Below are 22,844 nucleotides of genomic sequence, written 5' to 3'. Positions count from 1 at the left end.
AGAACCAAATATTAATAAGAACAGATGATGCCTGATGAAAGAAAAAAAAGGTTGCAATGATACCGATACCAAAAAGTACATCATGTTTCCTTAATATTAATATATATCCTGATAAAAACCTTAGAATCCATTACACAGCTTCTGTTTTCATCGTGCTGTCAGCTTCATTAAGCCAGCTGCCAGTCACTCACATAAACATGGATTCCTAATTCCTTTTGACAGGCCGACGTACAAAACTAGACCTTCACCATGAACTAGTCTTGTTTCACTGAATATAATGTTTACAGTAGGTTTCAGATCAGGCAGCTCTGTAGATGACGACACTCAGAGGTGTCATAATTACATATATATAGTGTAATTTTCACCAGGCACACAAAAAGAGGCGATCATCACACTGATATAGATATTTATTTACAGAGCGGTCAGTGGGTGGTTGCCTCAATACAAGAAAACCCGATAAACTGAAAACAAAGACAAGGGTTTTATAAATGATTAGGCGGAGTAAATATCTGATTGTGCATCCACTTTAACTGCAGCCAATGAAAATATGTCCTTATCAGTGAGAATGGGTCAAAGATTGCCCTTTTCAAGGGACTCTGACTTCAGGCAACACAACGTCAAAAATCTACCAATTAACAGAATCATAAATGACAGCGAGTTTCCTTGGGCTGATTTCCCTCGTCGCGTGCTCTAATGTCAACAGAGTAGCCGTCATCAGTGTCAGGTCTGCTAATGACTGTTTAGTTGGAGGGATTTGATTGGCTCCAGGCACAATGTTTTGATGAGATGTTAGGTTAGGTGCTCTGTTGTTGTTCCCGCAAATTGTGAAACACCAATTAGCCATGTCTGAACAGTGGAGAGTGGTATTTTTTTGTAGTATAAAAGTCCAGTGGCATGCTCCCCTGAAATATAAAGCTGTCAGTCAGAGCACAAGGGAATGAGATACTGAAAGAGAGGGGAGGACAGACTAAGAAGGGCTAATTACATATCTGACACCTCTTGCCTTCAAACGTCCTTTCGAATTCCATTTCCACAGTAATTTCCCATTGACGGCTTTGTTTGGGTGCGCATCTCTGTCAGCGTCTGTTTTTGTCTATTATTTTTAGGACGCCGCTTTATTAGATGGACCGAGATGATGTGACATATTTGCGCCGACCACAACGTTGGCAGTTTGTGTTATTCCTATCGCAATGCTGAGAACAGTGCTTGTCAGTTCTATCAATCCTGCGTGTCAGGACCTACTAGAAAGACAGATGGCTCAAATAAATCAAACATGATGCAGGAGCATGCCTCTTGTCTTTCAAAATGCTTCACGCGTTCTCCGGCAGCGGAATCAAAATGCCTCTCACGGCGCGGCCCCGCTGCTCTTCCTGTGTGGTCCGCTTTTCAGAAAATTAAACCCTGTGATCATTATTTATCTTTTTTTCAAACTTCACAAACACCATTTAACTAAGCAGTCACCATTATGGATGGTTATTCCAGGCGGGACGGCCTCTCGAGGCGATGCAAATAAGAGGAGGGCAGATAGTGAAGCTGGAGTATTTAATATACAACATGTATAATTGATGACATCGGCTTTGAAATATAGTGTAGATTCGAAGGGTGGAAGCATATTATAATTTTAGCCAAGAAGTGGCCTCTGATAGTCTTTCATTTAGAGTCTGTGCACAAATGCAGGCTTTAAAATAATGGTTTTAGAAGCAGGCCTGGCCCCGAATCCAAATGACTCGGGGGTGCATCTGAATTTAAGTGGGAGTGCACTGGTAGTTACAGTGTCAGCCAGCAACAGCAATTAAAAACAGTGTTGGTGTGAGGAGTCTAAGTGTGGTCCCCGATGATTATGCTGGAATACAGTTGGAAAAACACTGCACACAATCTTGAGTGTTGCTCCTTTTTAGGAACAGTTAGCTTTATGAGGCAGAACAGCACACACAAGATACATTTTCACTAAATCACACACAAGATGAATGTTTGCTGTCACTGAATCGCCTGAAAACATCACCAGGCTGCGACAGTATAACCATACAGACCTCTACACACACTACACACACTTCTGCTTTTTCATGAAGGAGACGTCCAGTTACCAAAGCTCATCATAGCCTCTTCTTTCTTTGGAGCAAAAGTGCATGTTTTATGCACATTGCAGTGCAAATGCTGTTGTGTAACTTTAATTACTGAACTATGTGACTATGTACAAGTGAGACATATTGAAATTACTGCTATTATAGTAACTACTTGTGGAAAATCCCACTCGATCTGTCTTTGAGCGCAGATTCGTGGTGATATTTGTTCATGTTGTGATGCTCTGAACCATCCATGCGTTTCCTGAGGTAAAGCTTTCGGTTTGCTGAGCTGTCGTTCTCATGTTTAAATGTGACTGACTCGGCTGTTTGAGAGTTATGAGATCAGAGATGTGAAAGTATTTAATAATCACCACACCTGCTGATCTATAGTCACCTTCATCCGGCCCTTTTGCAGGTTGCAATGCTGCACACACATAAACCAAAATATAAGTCACACATGGTGCCCTGAATGAACTCCCAACTGACAGAGATAAACATTATTAGGAAAAACACACATAATATGATGGAAATAAATAATTCTTCTCCTTCAAGTTTTTTGTTATTATTAGGAAAAAGGTATTTCCAAAATGTAGCGCAGTAATGTCACGAGTACTACTTCTTGCCTTTTTTTTAACTACATTGTCACACAATTACTTAATTTAAGTGTTATAATATTAATATACATACATGTATAATATTGTAGTGATGTGAACTGCAGTAAAGTTACAAAATTAAGAAATATGAACGCACCATTGTTGCCCAATTTAACGTGACATCCGATACAAGCCACGCCCAGCTCTGGTCAGATTGTACAGACAAAATGATGTCTCTGTGTGCCTCTAACGAAGGCATACATGGACAGCTGCGAGCACCTCAGACGTCTAACCCACCACCTCGCATTTGGCATTCGCTCAGATTTCAACTGAGAGAGCAAAATATTAAACCGAGGGCGCAACGCGTGCCTCTGGACCCTCGCAGAGGCAGGCTTGATTAGGAGTCATGTGAAACCTGTCAAAAGGCTGTACTGTAAATCCCCTCTAGAAAGGGCGTTACCAAAAATTGCCAGTCAGGTATCACAATACTCCACTACTAATCTCTTTTCATCGGCGGATAAATGAGAAGCAGTGACAAGGTAATCAGTTCGGGGAAGCCACATAAGTGGGTCCTGTCAAAATGGCCCGTCTGTGTGACAACGCCGCTTGACAGGCCATCAGGTTTGAACGCTCTGAGTTTTGGTCATGGCGCATCTGTTATTTGGATCAAGGTTGACTTCCGTGGATTATCATCTGTCAGCTTTATTTACAGCGACACCACTAGGCTTCAGAGCGCAGATTACTGTCAAGGATACTGATGGCTACTTGTGACTGGCTGTGGCACATTGTGTTCCCGTCTTATCAGACTTAGCTGAAGTTGCCTCTCTACAAGTGTGAGACGGATCCCTCTGCAAGGGAGCAACCGTAGAGAGCCTTCATACATGAGTGGTTCTTGGACCGCAAGTCCCATAACGCTCCACTGAAACAGACAGTTCGTTGTAGTCCTCCTGGCTTTTGGTTCAGCTGTTGCATTTAAAGAACGCAGGAAACTGGAGATTTAGACGAGAAATTGATGTAAACCAGCAAAAAACTTTAGAGTAAACATTATTTCACTCCCTTCAAGGCCTCATATTATCCTCAGTGAATGCTGCTTTAGAATAATGTATATTGTCATGGTAATCATTTTCATGCTTACTGTAACATATAAGAAAAGAAGTACAGGTACTGTAAATAGAGCAACCTGTCCAAGGGCAACACAGCTCTGCTTTTTATCACCAAACTCTGAATCACAGGAGAAAGACAGTGTACGGGGGGGATGGGCAGAGAAATACAGAAACAATGAAGTGGAACAAATCCAACAGGCACGCTTTATCTCGCTCCCTTCGCCTTGCCTGCCTTTTTTCCATTTTTGCTATCTTTCCCTATCTTAATGAGCACCACAGCTTTCTATCGAGGGATGGTGCCAGTGTGATACATCACAGGCAGGACACACGCAGGGGGAACGAGGACAGGACAGTAGCAGGGTGACAGCGACGCTGGCGGAGCGATTAAGAGTGCTTAGACAGGCATGCTGATTCAGAGTGTGAGCAAAAGAGCACCATCATTCTCGGGGGAAAATGGCAGAGGCACCCATCATCTCGTCAAGATGGAAATGCAATCGGGACTTTGCGTTGTGTAACTTGTGTAAGTCCAGCTGAGTTTGAGTCAAGATCGAAAAGGGGTCAATCCAAGTTCAGACAAATAGGACATTAAGACCCAAATAATTTAAAGAAAGTTAGATGGAAAGTTTAAAGGGATAGTTCAAATTATTTGAAGTGGGACTGTCTGAGGTAGTTACTGATAGTTAGTGGATTACTTACCATAGTCTGTGGTAGCAAAACTCCCATGGTAGGAAGCTACGCAGTGTACTGCTGTGGACTCCAGAAAAATGTGTTTTAGTCGCCTAAAAAACGTCCACTTAAACAATTAATAATTATTAATAATCAATAATTTTAAGCTATATTTAGAATCTTGCCATCAGAAAGCTTGTTCAAAGTTTGAGAAGCTGCTGTTTTATAAGCCAAATACCACTCTTTAAAACCTACCACACCTTTTTTTTTTTGAGAAAATTAGTAATTCTACCTCACATCAGTGTTTTAAAAGTTATTTCTGATTCACCAGAGTCACACAATGACACAAACAAACTAATCAATTGAGGCAGCAGCAAAAAGGGCAACTCTGCCTGTTCTGTGAGGTAAAATGACTGATTTTACCAGTGAGTGACAGAAAATGATTATTGTCTCATAAAAGCAGAAAAGCCTGTCTGGCAGCAATGTGAAATGCTGAAATTATCCTAAATGTAATTTAACTGCCTTTTCATTAAGTGTCTGCAGTACATTTTGCAGCTGACCCTGTCCACAGCAGTATATTGTTGCTTCCAAGCTGATAATCTTCTCTGCTTCACAAAAATGGTAAATTAGCATCCATTGTAGGTAATACAATATTGATTAGTACCTCACACAACTCTTCTTCATATAATCAGAACTATTTCTTTATGACTAATAGCCAAGACACATTCAGCTGCATTTAACAATGAGACAAAAAAGCAAAAATAATGATTAGAAAGTTAAGATCTACCTAGAAAACTTTCTTGGCATCCTCCAGTGGTTGTTATCAAATTCACTTCAGTGCATACTGCTACCTCCTCCTTCCCATAAATCCAAACCAGGGAGAAGAGATAAATGGGCTGAAAGCAGAAGACAGATTGTAGCACTACTAAAATGTGAAAGATGCTACAATTACATAAAAAAATGCACGTATAGGATCTACAGGTAAAATTACTGTAATGCTTGTCATTTCGTGTTTTTGAAAGCAAGGAAAAGTGAAGTCAACTTTCAATAGCGGGCAATTTAAAAAGTGCTCATGGGGCTCGACTTGAGACTGTAATGAGACTAAAGTACTACAGCCTGGGCGTGTGTAATATCACATGACGTTCCTTCAGCTACCGAATGCTAACTATGTGCTCGACACCTTTTCGAGAAGCAGTGAGACCTTTAAGAGTGACATTAACAGGCTTATGTCCTCCCCACTAAGCACACTCTCTAGTCAAAGGGTGAGTTATAATTGCTCGACGGCCTGAGTTAAAATGTCTGGTCATAAAGTCGGTCTCCACTCAGAGCCGGTGGCGCGATCAGAACCACTCACTGTACAAAGTCTGAGAGCTCACTTGCATAACACAATCTCATTATTCAAAGGTAACGTTGCGCCACATTTATAGAAGGTGACCTTTCCGTTTGTTTGCAGCAGACGCTGCCTCGTATTTTAGTTTTACTCCTCTCAGTCCCTCTGTCTCAAACTCTTCAACAAATCAAAACTGAAGTGTATATTCCCGTCACACTTATCCATTCCTTTCCTCTAAATTTCCATACTGGGTAATGTGACACTCGACACTTGTTCTGTGGTGGCGGCTAAGAGCAGGGTTTAATTGAACAAAGCCTGCGAGAGGAAGCCCCAGAGCAGCACCAGCAGGGCTCTGCTTCACCTGCGTGAGGCGATTACTGAGCCGCTACATAAATGCAGTGGCTCGGAGGAGAGTGCATCCATGTCTATGCTCCATGTGAAATCAGTAATGAGCCAGCAACTGGCAGGAGAGACTAGTAGGCCAGCTCATTGCCATGCATAGTATGAAGAAGCAGGGACAGCAGCAGGGGAGTCCCAGAGGCAATATGGAAGAGGAGACAGGCTATATTGTCATTCTAATAGCAGTGTACATTACTTGGGAGATGCTCTTAGCTGATAGCAACAATAGGGTAAGACACCGTATTGATACATATAATGTGGTACATGATGGTGTTCCTGGCCAAGCAAAGCTCAGCAGTGGCTACATTTCCTTGGATTTATCTGAATCAGAGGATGAAAATGTCGAAGACGAGCCGGGGAGGAAGCCACGCACTGTATCAAGAACAATCATCGATGTTCTATTTTTGCCCACATGAGACACAGATTAGATAATCAAAAATGGGCATATTTTTACGGGAGAAGAAATGGAAATGTCAATACGCTTATTCAAGCTCAAAGGATTTCTCCATGCACGGTGCTGGATCGCTACACATATTTACATTATTCCGTCCACAACATTAGCTGTGCACAAATAATGTATGCAGGCTGTCTGTTGCTGGCAATGTCCTGCAGCAGTTCGCCAGAGGAATGACTTGCCTGCCAGATGTTGCTTAATATGTCTGTCTGTTGATTATAGCTTGTTTCAGGGCTGCTGCAAATGTCCTTGGTGCCCAGAGAAAATTGTTTGTCATGTATCCGCTAACAGAGACACCTGGGACGATTTGCATGAGGGAGAAGTAAAAGAGGCAATGTTGTATAGGCTGTAATATGTTTCCTCCTCTGTTGTGCTTGATAACATGTTTCTGGCAGCAAGGGAGGGACTTGTCACAGATAAAGACTGACGTTTACAGCAGCCAATGGACTGCCATGAAGCATCCCATTGATGTAATGCTAAGAGGAAGAGCAGTCCTATTAGCCGACTCCTTCCTGACAGTGAGCTCACAGTAAAACACAGCCAGACCAGGACCAAACGCAGTCTCTTAGACCAACGGAGGCCAGTTCAATGACAGGAAAAAGGCTCTAAGCATCCCTCAGTTGAGTCATGGCTAACCAAGCTAACAGCAGATAGTACTTAGCTAAGTTACTCTAGCAACAAGTAAAGCTATCTTTCCATTCATAAACTCCATGAACTCTGTACTTGTGTTCGTCCCTGTGACCGGCTATGTTCGCTGGGAGGCTGATAAGGCCACTTCTGTTGCCTGCTAATGGCAGCAAACAGTTATGGGTAGATACTTTGGCGAGTAAGCAAAATCTGCCCATCAGGAAAGCTCTGTAATTAAATAAGCGAGAGTTGAAGCAGAGTTGAGCAGCTGGAGGACATCAGAGGGGAAACCAGAAAACATTCTCCCCATGAAATGATCCAGTTTCACCCAAATCAGTGAAGAGTTTCAATTGTTTTCCAAAAGAATACACATCTGTAACTCAAAATTATTAGTTTTTCTCATTATTCAGCAGGATACTGGCATACAGGTGACATGTGGTGCAATACGCATGTGATTAAAATGTGAATTTGGGAATGGGAAATTTAAAGTGTAACTTCATCCCCAAGTCTGATCCCAACTCCACCCACTGTATGATTTTGAAAAATGCTAAAAAGTGAGCAAGTGGTTTAGGTGGTGGAGGGCGGTTAGGAGGTGGACAAGACAACAACCGTTGGGGTCATGGCCTTGTGGCTAAAACGCAGACCACAGAGACAGACGGATCATCACCGATCAGCATAGCATGAACAGCTAGTCAGAGCTAATCAACCATGAGCAGCTGCTGTCAGACTTTCTGTGTCTGCAGAGAAACACTGCTGGAGCTTTGACAGTCATTAGAAGCACTTTTGTGGCTCTTTTTGGAAAAGTGTCTGTGTTGTACTTGAGTTGTAGCTAGCCAAGTTAACACTAGCAGCTCAGAGAGTGTGAGTTCTCTGGTATGTGTGTTTGTCTGCAGGGGACTGTCGGTACACCGAAGTCTTCCTGTTTATTATGCGATCATCATCAATGGAAAGAATGCAGTCTGGTGCTGCTTCTATGGCAGCAAAAGCACCAAACTTGATAAATACCAAGTAGATTAGCATTGTAGTGTAAGCACCAGTGAACGATGAGTCTAAATCAGAGTATATCTGAAAATGAACACTCCCACTCAGGGGCTGGAACTGGGCTGCAAGACTCAGGATGATTTGAAACAGTGTGCGGCATTTTGAGCCATTTTCAGCACATGAAATGTAGATTTTTGCATACTTAAAAACTGTGTTTCACCACATTACGGTGTTAAAATTTAGTGTACAGCTCAAAAAAAATGTACTACTTATTTAAGGACAGATGGAGATAATGGTATTTTTAGATCAAGGTTGTTGATAATAATGGATATTTGTCCTGATATTGGAAGCACAGCTGATGTTACTTAAACTATAATAAGACACTAAAACTCTCCGTTGAGATTCTGACTAATGAAATTGTACTAGATGGGGGTAGCAGCTCATACCACTGCTTTTACTCTTGAGAAGCAATTATGATTAGAAATATGGAAATCTGCTAATTAAAGCCAAATCAACAGAGGATACATGGTGCAGGCTTTTTCAGTCGTGGGTAAAGTATTTGTATGAAATAAAACGTTTAATGCGAAGTGAGAGGCGAGCGTTGGAGTAGGTAGCGTGACGGGTGTTTGTCAAGTCGTGGATGCCGCTGCAGGGTCTCTCCGTATGACAGGAGAAAATTGACTCGTCTCCCTTACCTTCTGAGCTTGCTTGAGGACTTTTTTTTTTCATTCATCACTGGCTGAGCTCCAGTGTTTTTGCATCCCAGAAGGCTTGTGATATTTTCCAGACAGTGCAGCTTCTGAACTGTCAACCATGGTTAGAACTACAAAAGATCTTTCCATTGACCTGCATCTGTTCAAATTGCGTCGACTTGGCTGTTGTAGGTTATTTTAATCTACGCTCGGCAGAGGGCTCAAACATGCTTTCAGTAATTTTGTCTTCAAAATGTGAATCTAACAGATTTTGGGGTTGAATGTGGCAGTGAATCGGAGTCATTGGCTGGGCTGCCTGGCAGAATTACAGAGGTCGTATGTGACACTGTCATTTTTCACAGATGGTGTGGAGGCTGCCATAGCAAAGTAGCTGGAATATCAATAGGCTGATCTCTCAGCATTCTCTGACGAGGTAAGGAAGGGGGTGTAGCTGGATAGAGGGCACCTTAAAATGACATTCCTGCAATGCTGAAGATAATTTGCGGTAAATCAGTATGAATATAATTTCTATGAAGTGGCATCTAAAGGTCACACTGAAAGACTTATGAGCCTCTTGCTGTCAAGTCTTGAGACAATTCATCAACAGAAATGAAAAGGGAGTGAAGCAGTTGCTTGGTCTTGATTTGTTTGACCGCATTAGGACTGAAAGATGGTGAAGAGTCTGGCCAAGATCTGTCTTTATACACCCCCTCACTGTATTCTTAAGCAAAATATGTGCACACACAACAACAAATGCAAATTCTCCAGTGTGCATTTTGATCTTCTTCTCCTCACTTGGCGCACAGTGACACATGGCCACCTACAGGATCTCTGGGGAATCTATGGGTAGTTGACTGTTTGCAGATTATCACAGCTTGTTTTTCCACTTGCTCAAATGCCATTTGCTGCTCGTTAACTCTCCATTAAAGTCTCTTTGCTGCGTGTCCACTTAACACAAGCACTGCCAGAGAGGTCTGGGTTTGAGAGGCTTTGTCACACCTGCAAAGAAGAGGTTTTCCCTGTAATTACTTCCTCTCATGCATAATGGCATTGTCTAACTTCTAATGAGAGGCCATTGTCAAGTTATTCCACAAGGGCTTGATAGCCCACGTTGGAGAGGTTGTGTGGCCCCGTGCCCCTGGGAGTTGTCAGCGGGCAAAAGCTCCTGTTAGGATCTCCCAAGACAAATTAGCCCCAAGTGACACGCAAGATTAGGAGTGATTTCAAGAGATTTCATTGAATCAGTTAATTGGAAAGAGTAGCTTTACACGGTATAAGGAAACCAGGAAACCCCATTGGAGGTAAGACTGGTCTGGGAGCTTGTGTGGGAGGCTGAGCAACATAGCAACCAGCTAGATGGCTCATCTCTATGCACAGCACATGCTCTGGGAACAATACTTGGATAGGCTTGGATAGGGAGAAGCACTACAAGAACCCAACTGAGATCCACTGCGGCACCCATTGCTATGAGCCCTCTGGGACTGACGTTCGAGGTCTTGACAACAGTTAGGTGAAATCCGTGTGTACTTTGTGGGCTGTCTCTTGTTGCCAGTCTCTTTAAAGAGTGTCCAATTTGGAGACCTTATGGTTTCATGTCTGTTTTTGCTGATGATGTCTGACTGTGACCTTTAGCGACAAGTGTGCAGCCAAGTGTAAAGCAATTGGGGTGAGGGTTGGTATCTTCAGCTCTGATGCTTCGGTAGTCTGCTGGATGATAATGGATTGCCCTTTTGGGGTTTGGGGGTGACCTGCTGTTTCAAGTGAAGGAGTTTAAGCATGTTGGAATCTCCTTCATGAGTAAAGCTGCCTTTGAGATGATAAGAAATTAGCTTTTGGCTCACTGCAACGTTGGGCACAAAGAAAGAGTTTAAATTGCAACCGACTCAGAAGGACTGTCTGGTGCTCTCAAGGATGAGATTATCTTGACACAGGAAAAAATTCGGAAGATTGGTCCAAAAACATGGAATGAGGCGACAAAAAATGTATTGTATTATATTGTACAGTTTATTGTTGTTCATTCAAGTATTGTTCATACTTGAATGAACAACAGCATAATAAGGACTACCTTAAATAACAGAAACTATCTTTGGGAACATTTTATTTGACGTTTACTCTGATGTTTTAGTTTTGGCCATGTCCTATCTGCAAACATGTTGCAGGGTCAGGGGGTTGTGCTTTGAAAGGTCAACAGCAACCAGAGTTAAAGATTAAATAATTTTAAATTTGAACACACTGTTCTGTGGTGTTTTTGAGCAGTGTAGCATGCCAAGGGTAGCAAGGGTGGGCACCTTAAAGGAGCCAGTATACTTCTGTACAACACCTTTTCAACATCAGAACTGCGTTGGTAAGAAATCTGACCCACTTCTAACAATGACTTGCCATGTGTGTATATGTGAGAAAATAAGCAGGGGTTGGATTTCTTACTCAAGCTTCTTTTTTCATTTGTTACACAGTTTTTCTCTTTTTTTGCATGAGTGCAATCCTGTGAATAGGAGGAGAGACTGAAAATATGTGTTGTTATCCCCATATTCAAATGGTTATTGCATTTCCGCCCTTGCTATGTCAACTGGTTTTTCACCCTGCCTTCAAGTGTAAAAAAAATATGATTTATGAAAATTGAAAAAAAGAGAGATATCCTATCATGATGACAAAATTTAGGAAAGAAAATAAGAATAGATAACTGTTCAAATAAACCCTTCTAAGTTCTTTTCTAACATAACCTAGCATGAAGGATAATATTAGGGCATGGCATTGATAGGCAGATGCAGGCATTGCAATGAACTGTTGAGATTAAGACTTGAGGTCTCAATTTACCTGGCATGTGGCCAATGACAAAAAAGTGAAGTTGTGGATGGAACAGCCACATTTGGCTTCCTCCAGAGGGAGTCTGGGCTCACTTGTAAGGACCCACGGGACAGGGTAAAAAGTTCAGACATCCAAAGGGAGCTTTAAGAAGAACCCATGCTCCTTTAAATTAAAAGGAGCCAGTTCTGTTCTGACCTGAATGCCTTCCAGTGGGGTATTCCCTGTGGTGGTATCCCCCGGGGTCTCTCCCAGGTCGAGATCCGGGAGAAAACTTTCACAGAATTTGCTGGAGGACACACTTGTCCTTTTTTTTTGGCAGGGAACACCCCAAGATTACTAAAGTAGAGCTGGAGGTAGTGGCTGGCCAAAGACAGCGTCTCACCTACTTTATTTAGCCCAGTGCCACCGTGATCCATTACCCAAATAAATGGGTGAAAATGGGTGGATAAATGGCTTTGATCATCAACCTGTATAAATATTTACACCACATCTCTGCAGGCATCTGTCAAGATCTATCACGAACAGTCTGATACCCCAGAGACAGTGGAGAGAGCTTGAGGAAATGAATGCAAATTTGTAATTATACTTCACCAGCTCAAGATTTGAATTGTTTTGTAGCCATGTTTCATCAGAACACTGAGATGGTGTGTCGGTTAGATGGTTATCGGGACCTTTTTCATTTCCTGCAAAACATTTCTTCAAACATTTGTATGCATTTGTGTGTCTATGTGTATCTCAGTGCTTTGTCAGTCTCCCCTGTCTGAATGACAGCCTGTGGCTCAAGATTAGCGTACACACACTTGGGATAAAATGAGCCAATATTTACCTAAGCTGGAACTTAACCTCACAGAGTCCAAAAAGATGTAGGAGATTGTCTCTGTGGAAAAATGACTTCCAACTTGTGTTTACCAGCCATCATTAATATGAGCCAATCTAAACCTTCCTACATTGTCATATAACATCTTTCTTTACATTGTCTACAACAGGGGAGCCTTGAGCTTTGGATGAGCAAGTTAAAAAGTTGCTTATTTCCATTAACTGCAATACCACTGGGAGGAGTGCTGAATGGATCTGCACCCCCTGTGGAGCAGCTGTACTGCAGCAATGATAGCTTTTGCATTCCAGTCATGCTTCCCTGCAAACAGCAAGTAAACGAAGGCCTAACCCTGCATGCTCCCATGGAGAGGACCAGCAATGAAAATGCATGTAATCATTGAAAGCAGGGGGCAAGTGCCCTGGGCTTTACCTTGGATCAGTGCTCAAAGATGGGGAATGGGAATCTGGACACTAGGGAGGCAGCCAAATGCATCAGTGTAAGAGCAGCTACGCAGCCGCCACATTCAGAAACAATGTTTCCTGTATTTATGGTTGAAGCTACACCAACAGAAAGCTGGCACCTGTTGGCTGTCCCTGACAAAACCACTGACCTGTGTAAGTGGTTATTATAGCTTCAAATATAAGGCAGAGAAGGTATTGTTTACACAAAAATTGTTTTTTACTTCAGGACAGTTATTTGCGTTTACTCAGCAGTCATCTGACCATCCTGAAGTCCACTACAGAAGACAGTGAGGACAGAAGTTGTGGGCGACGTTGGCCCTTTCTGCTTCCCAGAGGGCATAAGCAATTTTCAGCTCTAGTGAGCCAGCTCCATGAATACCTAAGTCTGAACACAGAACAATACTCAAGCTCATTTATTCACGCCCTCCCATGGCAGCAACTGACTTGTCTCACTTTTCTTTCGAATACACTAAACCATAAAGACAAATTTAGGATTGCAGAATCCACTGACACTCATTTAATTCAGAAGTTTAAGGATGGAAGGACGGAAGATAAACCATGACACCAAGTCTATCTCATCATTTACTTCAAGTATACTGAGAAGTGTGATGAGATAAGAGAGAAAAATCTGAATATTCATCTCTCTTAGGATAATGATATGTCACTCATGTTCTGATTGGACTCTGTCAGATGCTCTCGTGCTGACTGCAGTAGTACTGAGACTTGCAGGTAAGCTCTATGATTGATAGCTACGCTGAGAGTGCCACTGCTGCTCTCCCCAGGCGATGGCAACTGCACTCATGCTCAGCGGGTTGGGATGCCAGCATTTCCACCAGTCAACACTGAAGCAAAGATGTCTTCCTTCTGTTCAGTTACGACTTCCTATTACTGCTCACTTTGTAAGCAGGGATTTTAACAAGAAAAATTGTAAAACTACAGCCTGACAGGGGGAAAAAAAGGCACACCACTGGCTCTACCTGGAAGCAGAGCCACTGGGGGTTGAAAAAACACCACAAAAGTGCCTTCTTGGATGCCCCTATGGTAGATTTGATAGATAAGAAAGATAAAACAGGACAGATGTCCTCTAGCATGCCACAGTGTTCAGGATAATTTGATAAAGCACTCTCTACATTGCCCTCCCAGTGAACAAAGGGTGATTAAGTTCTCTCTGGAGTGCCCTTCCAGTGGAAGAAATGTGGTAAAGTGCCCTCTAGTGTGGCCTACTGTCCAAGACAACATGCTTAAGTGCCATCTAGGGTGCCCTTCCAGTGGACAAAACATTGCCAAGTGCCCTCTTGAGTTTCCTTCCAGTGGAGAACATGTAGTGAAGTGCCCTCTAGTGTGCCCTTAGAGTTGACGAAATGTGGTGAGGTGCCCTCTAAACTGCTATTCCAGTGGAGAAAAAGTCATGAAGTGCCCACTGGAGTGTTCTTCCAGCGGACAACATGTGCCCAGAGTGGCCCAGTGCCCAAGACAACATGGTAAGGTGTCCTCCAGAGTACCTGTCTGGTGGAAAAAATTAGATCAAGTGGCCTTATGTCTAAGACAACATACTAAAGTTCCCTTGAGGGTGCTCTTCCAGTGCTAAAGTGCCCTCTAAAGTTGCATAATGTCCAAGACAACATGTCAACATTGGCCTCTATTGTACCCTTCCAGGAAACAAAATGTAATGAAATGACGACATTTGGCACGCCATAGCCCCAGTGTATACAGCTTTTTTTTTTTTTTTTTTTTTTTCCCTTGCCCCTCAGACAACCTGAGTCCTCCACTGAGCAGCAGCGTCTTTTCACAATGGGCTGATGCTGACATGACTCACAATATGTGGACGTAAGCTTTAAAAAACACAGTCCAGGCTCCCCGGAGACCCTTTCAGAAAAACCATGGCTATCCACATTGAGCTGAAAAGGATTTGTGCATCCTTAGTTGACTCTAGCCGGGGCATGGCTTTTGCTGTGTTGTGGCAGAGATTTCAGGTGTGGGACAAGGCTTATGGCAGCTGGAGGTGGACAAAGAGCAGCTAGGGGAGTTAACTGCCTCCACTGCGCTATGACCATCTATACTGATCCACTTTACTTCGCTAATCCACTTGTCTCAAGCGAGCCACAAGTGTGTCCCATTTGTATTGTTGGTGTTTTTGAATATAAATCGGTGGACTTAAACATTTTATGGGGATTAGGCCAGCTTAGCTCCATGCCTAATGCAATGATTAGGGATTTCTGGCACAGCAGATAAGTGAATGTTCACTAGTTACTCAGCAACTGCGTTCAACTGTTAAAGACCTTAAGCCGAAATGGCAAAGTCTTGGACAAGACAGCTCTCCAGCTGCAGTAGTGCGTCACCCGTGACACTTCATTAACTTTTGGCTGCAGGGTGATACATGAGTTTGTTTTATTTCATCAGATGGTCAATGACGAATCTCTCGTCACCATCAAGTTCAAATCAAGTGAGTGACTTACAGACAGCATGTTGATGGAAATGTCTAAAAATAATCTAGATTTGCTAAAAAAAAAAAAAGGAAAAGGAGATACTACACTTACAAATAAAGGTTCTAATAGTGTTACCAAGAACTTTTTGGGTTAGGGTTAGGGTTGTCAAGGTTTCTCTGTAAGACTAAGGGTTCATTTCATCCAAAGAACCCTTTTTAGAAGAAACAGTTCTTCAAGGATTGTTAAAATCTTTGAGGAACTATTTAATCAAGGGTTAAACCAGGGATTTTTGTACCATAATATAAAAGGGTTCTCGGTAGAACCCCCCCAATGTGTTTCTGGTAAAACCCTTAGAATAAAAAAAAGGGTGTCAGTAGAATCTCCTGAGTGCTCTAGATAAAAAAGATTGGAAGATAAAAAAGATTCACGGTAGAACCCCCTGGGTGGGTTCTAAATAAAACCCTTGGAATATTAAAAGGTTCTTGGGTAAAACCCAATGGCTGAGTGCTTGTTGGCACCCTTACAAGGTGCAAAGGTCCTAAATAGAACCTCCTGAGAGGGCTCTGGGTAGAGCGCTATTTCACCATAAAAGGGAGGGTTCTCTGTAGAAACTCTCACAGGGGGTTCAATGTGGAACCTTTCACAAATGGGTCTAGGTTGAAGACTTTGTTTTGGGTTCTAGGCAGGACTCTCTAAAAAGGCGGAACAGAAAGTGGAACCTTTATAAAGGACTCTACCAGGAACCAAATAGGGTTCTCCCATGGGGGCAAGCCCAAGAACCAATTATGGTTCAAGTTATCACCTTTATTTCTAAGAGAGTATTGCAATAGAACTGTTCCACAAAGGAAAATATCTTCACAGGTGTCTGTTCTTAGCCAAATGTTTAATTTATTTGCAGTATGTCCACACTCTTCAAATATAGCATTTATCTCTGTTTACTGAACAGACAATTTGATTCTATCTTGAGTGATTAAACTCCAGATGCTGTCTGAGCAATGATAAATGCATGTGGTCTTTCTGGTGGGTTTTAGTCGAATTGCCATGGATTTGTATTCACTGCAATGCCAAGAAACTTATTGGACAGCGTATTGATTGTTCTTTTAAGTAACAACAGAACGGCACTTTCAGAAAGCCTTTGGTTTACAGGCTGAACACCACAGGCTGAATAAAGTTTGATTAGTTCTTTTACAAAAAAAAAAGAAAGAGCTGAAGCACTTCTCCACCCTGATGATATTTATGTCAAACTGAGAAGTGATAAGCCACAGAGCGTGCCGTAAAATCTGACCCACAGCACCAGAAATGCCCGGCTCGAGACGCAGAGCAGACAAACCACATTACTCCTAATATCAAAGACCTGTGGCACGCAGAAGTGAGCAGTGTATAAATCAAAGCAAGGCCTACAACACAGGCAAATGTTTAAGGTTAAAAGCGAGAACTAGTGGGTCACTTGAGGATCAAAAGAATTTTATAGTGCTGTATGAAGAGAATTTTTAAGAGCGAGTTGGAAATGGACCTTTGAAGATAAAATGTCAGCGCCAATTTTGTCAATAATTCCTTTTAAAGTTTTTATTGAACTCTTGGTAATATGGACTGTGCGCGTGGGGTATAATTACACTTTTCCCTCTCCATTTTGAAAAGCGTGTACGTGCCCACATCGCATAGTTTAAAAACCTATTACATCCACCTCAAATGTAGGGGTTTGGGAGAGCATTCAGAAGACAGAAGAAATGAAAAGACCATAATTCAAGCCATTAGCGATTCCTCGTCATTAGGCATTGTGCGGTCGAAAAATGTAACCATCAAAGTGGGCAGGCAGACAAAAGCCTGGGAAAAAAAACAGCTGTTAGCACTCTGCATGAAAAAATAAATATGAAGTTGATAACAGTACAGACAGCCAAAGCATTTTTCTTAACATCACATGGATTTCTAGAAGTTTCTTCTTCTTTGTGATTTATGGTGGTCTGTGGTTGGAGGCGTTTTGAATTGAGTGGAATAAACTTTTTCTCTTTTCTTGTTAACTTAAAGCAATAATATATGTTTTAATACTCTCAAGTTAATCAATTTTAAAAATTCTAATTTTAATAGTCAGACCACTTCAGAACTTATAAATAGGATTTTTTTTTCCTGAATCAAATTAATGCACTCCTGGGACTTTCCTCAGCTCGTTCTATTCTGATTTAATAGATTTCCCAGCATACAATTGATTGAGCGTTAAAATTCTCATCAGCCCCTTCTGTTACACACTTGCCGTGTCTTTAATACACGCTGAGACGAATCACGTTTCTTTTCGTAATAATGAAAATGATAAACATGGTTAATTGGTTTAACAAATTGATAACTCATGAAATAACTTTGAACCAGTTATTCAGCACATTCAGTTAACTCAGGGGGAACACAGATTTTTAAATTGGAGCAGCCTAAAATTATTTACAGTGGGTTTCGTAAGAAGAACTCAAATTTATAATATCTGAAAGCAAATACAAGAAATTTTAAGTTTAATAAACTTGAGCAATAAAACTTGTATATTGAGAAAAGATTAGTGGACCCCACTAAATTCCTGTATGATTTTTTTTTTTTTTTACATTGTATACAAAATTAGACATGAAATAAACTCAGTTGTCCAGTGAGTAAACAACATCTTTTTTTTTCCTTGGATTATTTTCAAATGAATTGGGCGTGATGCTAAACTTTGCCCCACCACGATCATATCCTCATTTGACTTGTTGCCACACATCTCATTTCTCATCAGCCATTCATGTGCATTCAGATTGCGCCGTCCCTTTTAGTGTTTTTTTTCCCCCCCTTTCTCAATAATGAAGCAGGTGTCTAATGGGGAGATGTTATTTACACACTGATTATGAAAAATATCTGTGCCAGATATCCGTGCTTCTAATTACCAATTTAATTGGCGTACAGCCCGAATTGTCAGTGTTATTTGATGAATTGCTTTTAGACGAGCTAAAAGCTGTAACAGAAAAGGTCGCACTGCTCGTACGCATGGTTGAGAGAGACATATATATTTATATTTTATAATCTACCTCTGGATCATCATTACTCTCCAATCACACCATTACACATCAAAAGATGCCATCGGACCTTTTCTAGCATATTGAATATATTTATACTGAATGTGACTGAAACTAATAACTGCATGTTCAGTGATAAAGTGCTGCTCATGTCCCACTGTAATTTGGTGTTTTAATATAAATGACTGTTTTTTTTTTCTCCTGTGTTTATGTTTGATTCATCTCTTAAAGGGACAGCTCACTCCAAAATATAGATATTCTCTCCGCTGGCCCGCAGTGCTTTTTATCTATTTAGATTGTTTTTGTGTGAGTTTCTCTCTATGGTTGAAAGAAAATAGCTCCTGTATGAAAGTATTCACAACAAGGTCTGTGGGGACGTTGCTGTTGAGGTTTTCAATTGTATTTTTTTTGGTGTTTTGAGCACCACAAGCCGAGTGCCATTCAGTTCCATTATATTCTAGAGAATGCAGACATCTCTATGCCTGGTATCTCCAAAACTCAGTAACTCACATCAAAATGATTATTCTACATGAATAAATAGCTCTACAGGTGAGAGGAAAAGTATGTATTTTAGATATTGGTATTAATTTTCCCTTTAAAGGGCCAATGTGTTATATTCATGGAACTTTATTGGCAAATTATGGCAGCATGTATGTAGCTAACAGCTAACAAACAAGAGAGCATCCAGAAATATTCAATACACATTATGTAGTAGGAGGTTCCTGCTCTGTCTCTCTATCACCTAAGGGTTTCATTGCCTGCATTAGTGTATAATCACCTGAATATAAGTATTGTGAATTTTCGTTACTTTAGAATTAGCTGTAGAGGGCGCAGCACCTCTTCCATGAATTCTACCAGGTTGAACCACCATGTTTCTAAAGTAGCCCAAAAATATTGACATAAATAAAGATGGATGGTGCATCTCTACTTCCTCCCACTGTACTAAAATGAAGCCAAAATATCCTGGATTCAAGCACTGCACTGGTGTTATGTAGGGCCACAATCTGTGCAGTAGTGAGCTGGGCTCAGCTGTCAATCATGATAAAATAACTGATAAATAACTAATTAAAACCGAACTGATGAGACACACTTGAACATATGTCAGCACAATAAGAACTACCTAAAATGACTGAAACCATCTTGAAGAAAAACTTATTTGATGTGTGCTTTGATGTTTTAGTCTGGCCCATGTCCCATCTGCTAACATGGAGAGGGCAGGATTTATGACCTATACCGTAACCTGCCACCAGGGGCAGAGATTGTCCCTCTCTAAATATATATATCAGTGCCAAGAACAGGCAAACCAAACACTGAGTCTTGATTTGAACTTTTGTGTTGCATTTGAGCTTCGCGGACACCGTGGGCTCTCCTACATGTGTTTTCAATCACGCAGCTCACTGCGAAATGCCACTAAATCCTACACACTGGTCCTTTTAAATGTGTTTGCCTCAATACTTCTATGCTAAGCTGAAGAGAAAGGGTCAAAGTTCTTTCTGAGTTGAAAGAAGTGAAACATTCCTTAAGTATTAAAACTTAATATCAGACTGCAACCTGTGTGTCACCCATGACCCTGTTAAATATGCCACTCAAACACCTTGAAATTACTAAATAAAGCTGAAGCTGACTCATCATCTTTTGCGCCTCATTACAAATCTTCCCTTCTCGTTTGTTCTCTTTTGTAGGTTCCATCTGAGTAGGAGGTGGCAACAAAAGACCAAATGCCATGGATGTATTCAATTTCACCTACTGGAATGCCTCTGAAGGCAATGACACAGAAGTTGTGGAAGAGAGCGAAAGCGCCTACAAGACTGTGGAGGTGGTGTTCATCGTGTTGGTGGCCGGTTCCCTCAGTTTGGTTACAGTTATTGGAAACATCCTGGTCATGCTTTCCATCAAAGTTAATAGGAACCTACAGACTGTCAACAACTATTTTTTGTTCAGCCTTGCATGTGCTGACCTAATTATTGGACTGTGCTCTATGAACTTGTACACAGTCTACATAGTAATCGGGTACTGGCCCCTGGGGCCGGTGGTGTGTGACCTGTGGTTAGCCTTGGACTATGTTGTCAGCAACGCATCTGTCATGAATCTTCTCATCATAAGCTTTGACAGATATTTCTGTGTCACCAAGCCCCTCAGCTACCCTGTCAAAAGGACCACCAAGATGGCAGGAATGATGATTGCTGCAGCCTGGGTCCTGTCTTTCATCCTCTGGGCTCCAGCCATTCTCTTCTGGCAGTTCATCGTTGGTGGGCGGACAGTGCCCGAGAAGGAGTGCTACATCCAATTCTTCTCTAATGCCGCAGTCACTTTTGGCACCGCCATCGCCGCCTTTTACCTGCCCGTCATCATCATGATTCAGCTCTACTGGCAGATCTCCAGAGCGAGCAAGAGCCGCGTGAAGAAGGATAATCGTAAGCCGTCGGGAGCGAATCCAGAGCCTGTGTCATCGCCTGGCCAGAGGAGGAACAACACGCCAAAACCCAACAATAACAACGTGCCAGGGGAAGACACAGGACGCTCCCCAAGCCAGAGCGCGGAGGATGGCGCTAACCAACATGATGGAAAACTGCAAAATGGTAAAGGACCTTCCTCGACCACCGCTGAGGGAGACAACGAGGCTGATGACGTGATGAGGGAGAACTGTGCTCCTGGAGAGGAGAAGGAGAGTTCCAATGATTCAACGTCCGGCAGCGTGGCTGCATCCAACATGAAGGATGATGAGCCGGCGCCCTCTGCTGCTAACTCCAGCGCGGAGACGAGCCAGCCGCTCCCACGTCAGCGAGCCAAGGCTGGGGGCTCCAAGCTCACCTGCATCAAGATCAAGACTAAATCCCCCAAGGGCGACTGCTACACGCCGTCCAACGCCACCGTTGAGATAGTCCCCGCCACGGAGAGGCAGAATCACGTGGCGAGGAAGATTGTGAAGATGACAAAGCAACCCCCGAACAAGAAGAAGAAAGCGGCGCCGTCACGGGAGAAAAAAGTGACCCGTACCATCATGGCCATCCTGGTCGCTTTCGTAGCCACCTGGACTCCTTACAATGTGATGGTGCTTATTAACACCTTCTGCTCCAGCTGCATCCCCAACACAGTGTGGACTATTGGCTACTGGCTGTGCTACATCAACAGCACCATCAACCCGGCCTGCTACGCCCTGTGCAATGTCACGTTCAAAAAGACATTCAAACATCTTCTCCTCTGCCAGTATAAAAATATTAGGTCAGCCAGATAAATATGGGCCCCTTCGGAGAAAGAGTTGAAGTATGACTTGCCTGAGTGTGTGCCATCCATTTATGTGTGTGTGTGTGTGTCTGTGAAAGAGGTTCGTGAGCATGATAAAGACTGCAAGAGTACATTTTAAATTACTTAAATTCATTTTATCATTTGTTCTTTTCAATTTCTCTCTCAATAACCGGTTGTAGCACTTTACACAAATCCAACTGATGCCAGTTGCGTTGAGATGTGTCGTGCAGAAGCAGCATAGATGAGGAGGATGGTGAAAAATTCAGATTCATTCAGTGTTGTAATCTCAAATAAAAAAAAAAAAACACAACAAAAAAAAAAACATGAGGGTGTGTAAAGCACAGGGAGAACTTGGGATTGACACTGAGCTGATAAAAAACGAAAAAAGATAAAAGAGCGGAGGAAGATCTGCGCTGTACGAAAACACAAGAAAACTTCAAAATGGGAAAATAGGGCTGACTGAATTTACAAACCTCATAAGTTTGACGTTCAGTGAAGATACCTGTAGATAACTGTACATATCAGTGTATACTCAATATTTATGTGAGCGCACATGTGGGTGTGTGCCGGCTTTGGCGTACGTGTGTGCACCCATGTGTGTGCCCCTCTGCCTGCCTTCTTTCTATCTGTCTGTCAGTGATCCTCATCATGGCACTTCCAAACAGCAACATGTAGAGTAAAGTGGGGCAGCTTTTGTAGATTGCCTCTGACATGGTCTTATCAGGGCTGGACGCTATCCCATCAACAAACGCGGCCCTGTGGGAATGAGTTTCCATTAATACATAATAGATTTATAAATATATAAACGCTGCACTTGTCAACTTGCCAACTGGTGGCTGGAAATGTCTTTAAAGAGTTGGTTCGGCCAAATTACAAAAAACATTCTCATTTATGACTACTCGTGGTGTTTAACCATTAAAATATATGTCTCTAAATTCTCCCCAAATAATACAGATGAATACAATTTTGCATATGCTCACATTATTAAAAAGATTACTAACAAGAGTTTTTAATAGAGCCACTTTAAAATGAAGAATTAGTTTCTCTCGCTTACGGTTGACAGAAAGTGAGAAAATGTGTTTTTGCACTTTCCAAAAACCAACTCTTTACAGCAGGGGTTCTCAAAGTTTTGATGACAGACCAACTTGTTGCAGC

At 42.1% G+C, this 22,844-nt stretch overlaps 1 protein-coding gene across 1 annotated transcript in view; it reads left to right on the top strand.

The window, feature by feature from the left end:
* chrm2a (cholinergic receptor, muscarinic 2a) overlaps window positions 1–22,510 on the top strand; it is a 92,998-nt gene extending 70,488 nt beyond the window's left edge. The window contains exon 3 of the mRNA XM_084710860.1: window positions 20,126–22,510. Within this exon, the coding sequence (XP_084566986.1) occupies window positions 20,167–21,678 (1,512 nt within the window). The 5' untranslated portion in view covers window positions 20,126–20,166 and the 3' untranslated portion in view covers window positions 21,679–22,510. The remainder of the gene's footprint in view (window positions 1–20,125) is intronic.
* The last annotated feature ends 334 nt before the right edge of the window (window positions 22,511–22,844 follow it).

Source organism: Lutjanus erythropterus, chromosome 22 (assembly GCF_056507025.1).
Source record: "Lutjanus erythropterus isolate fLutEry1 chromosome 22, fLutEry1.hap2, whole genome shotgun sequence".
NCBI lineage: Eukaryota > Metazoa > Chordata > Actinopteri > Lutjaniformes > Lutjanidae > Lutjanus > Lutjanus erythropterus.
The sequence above is the reverse complement of the archived record's forward strand: the minus strand, read 5'-3'. Positions and strand labels throughout refer to the sequence as shown.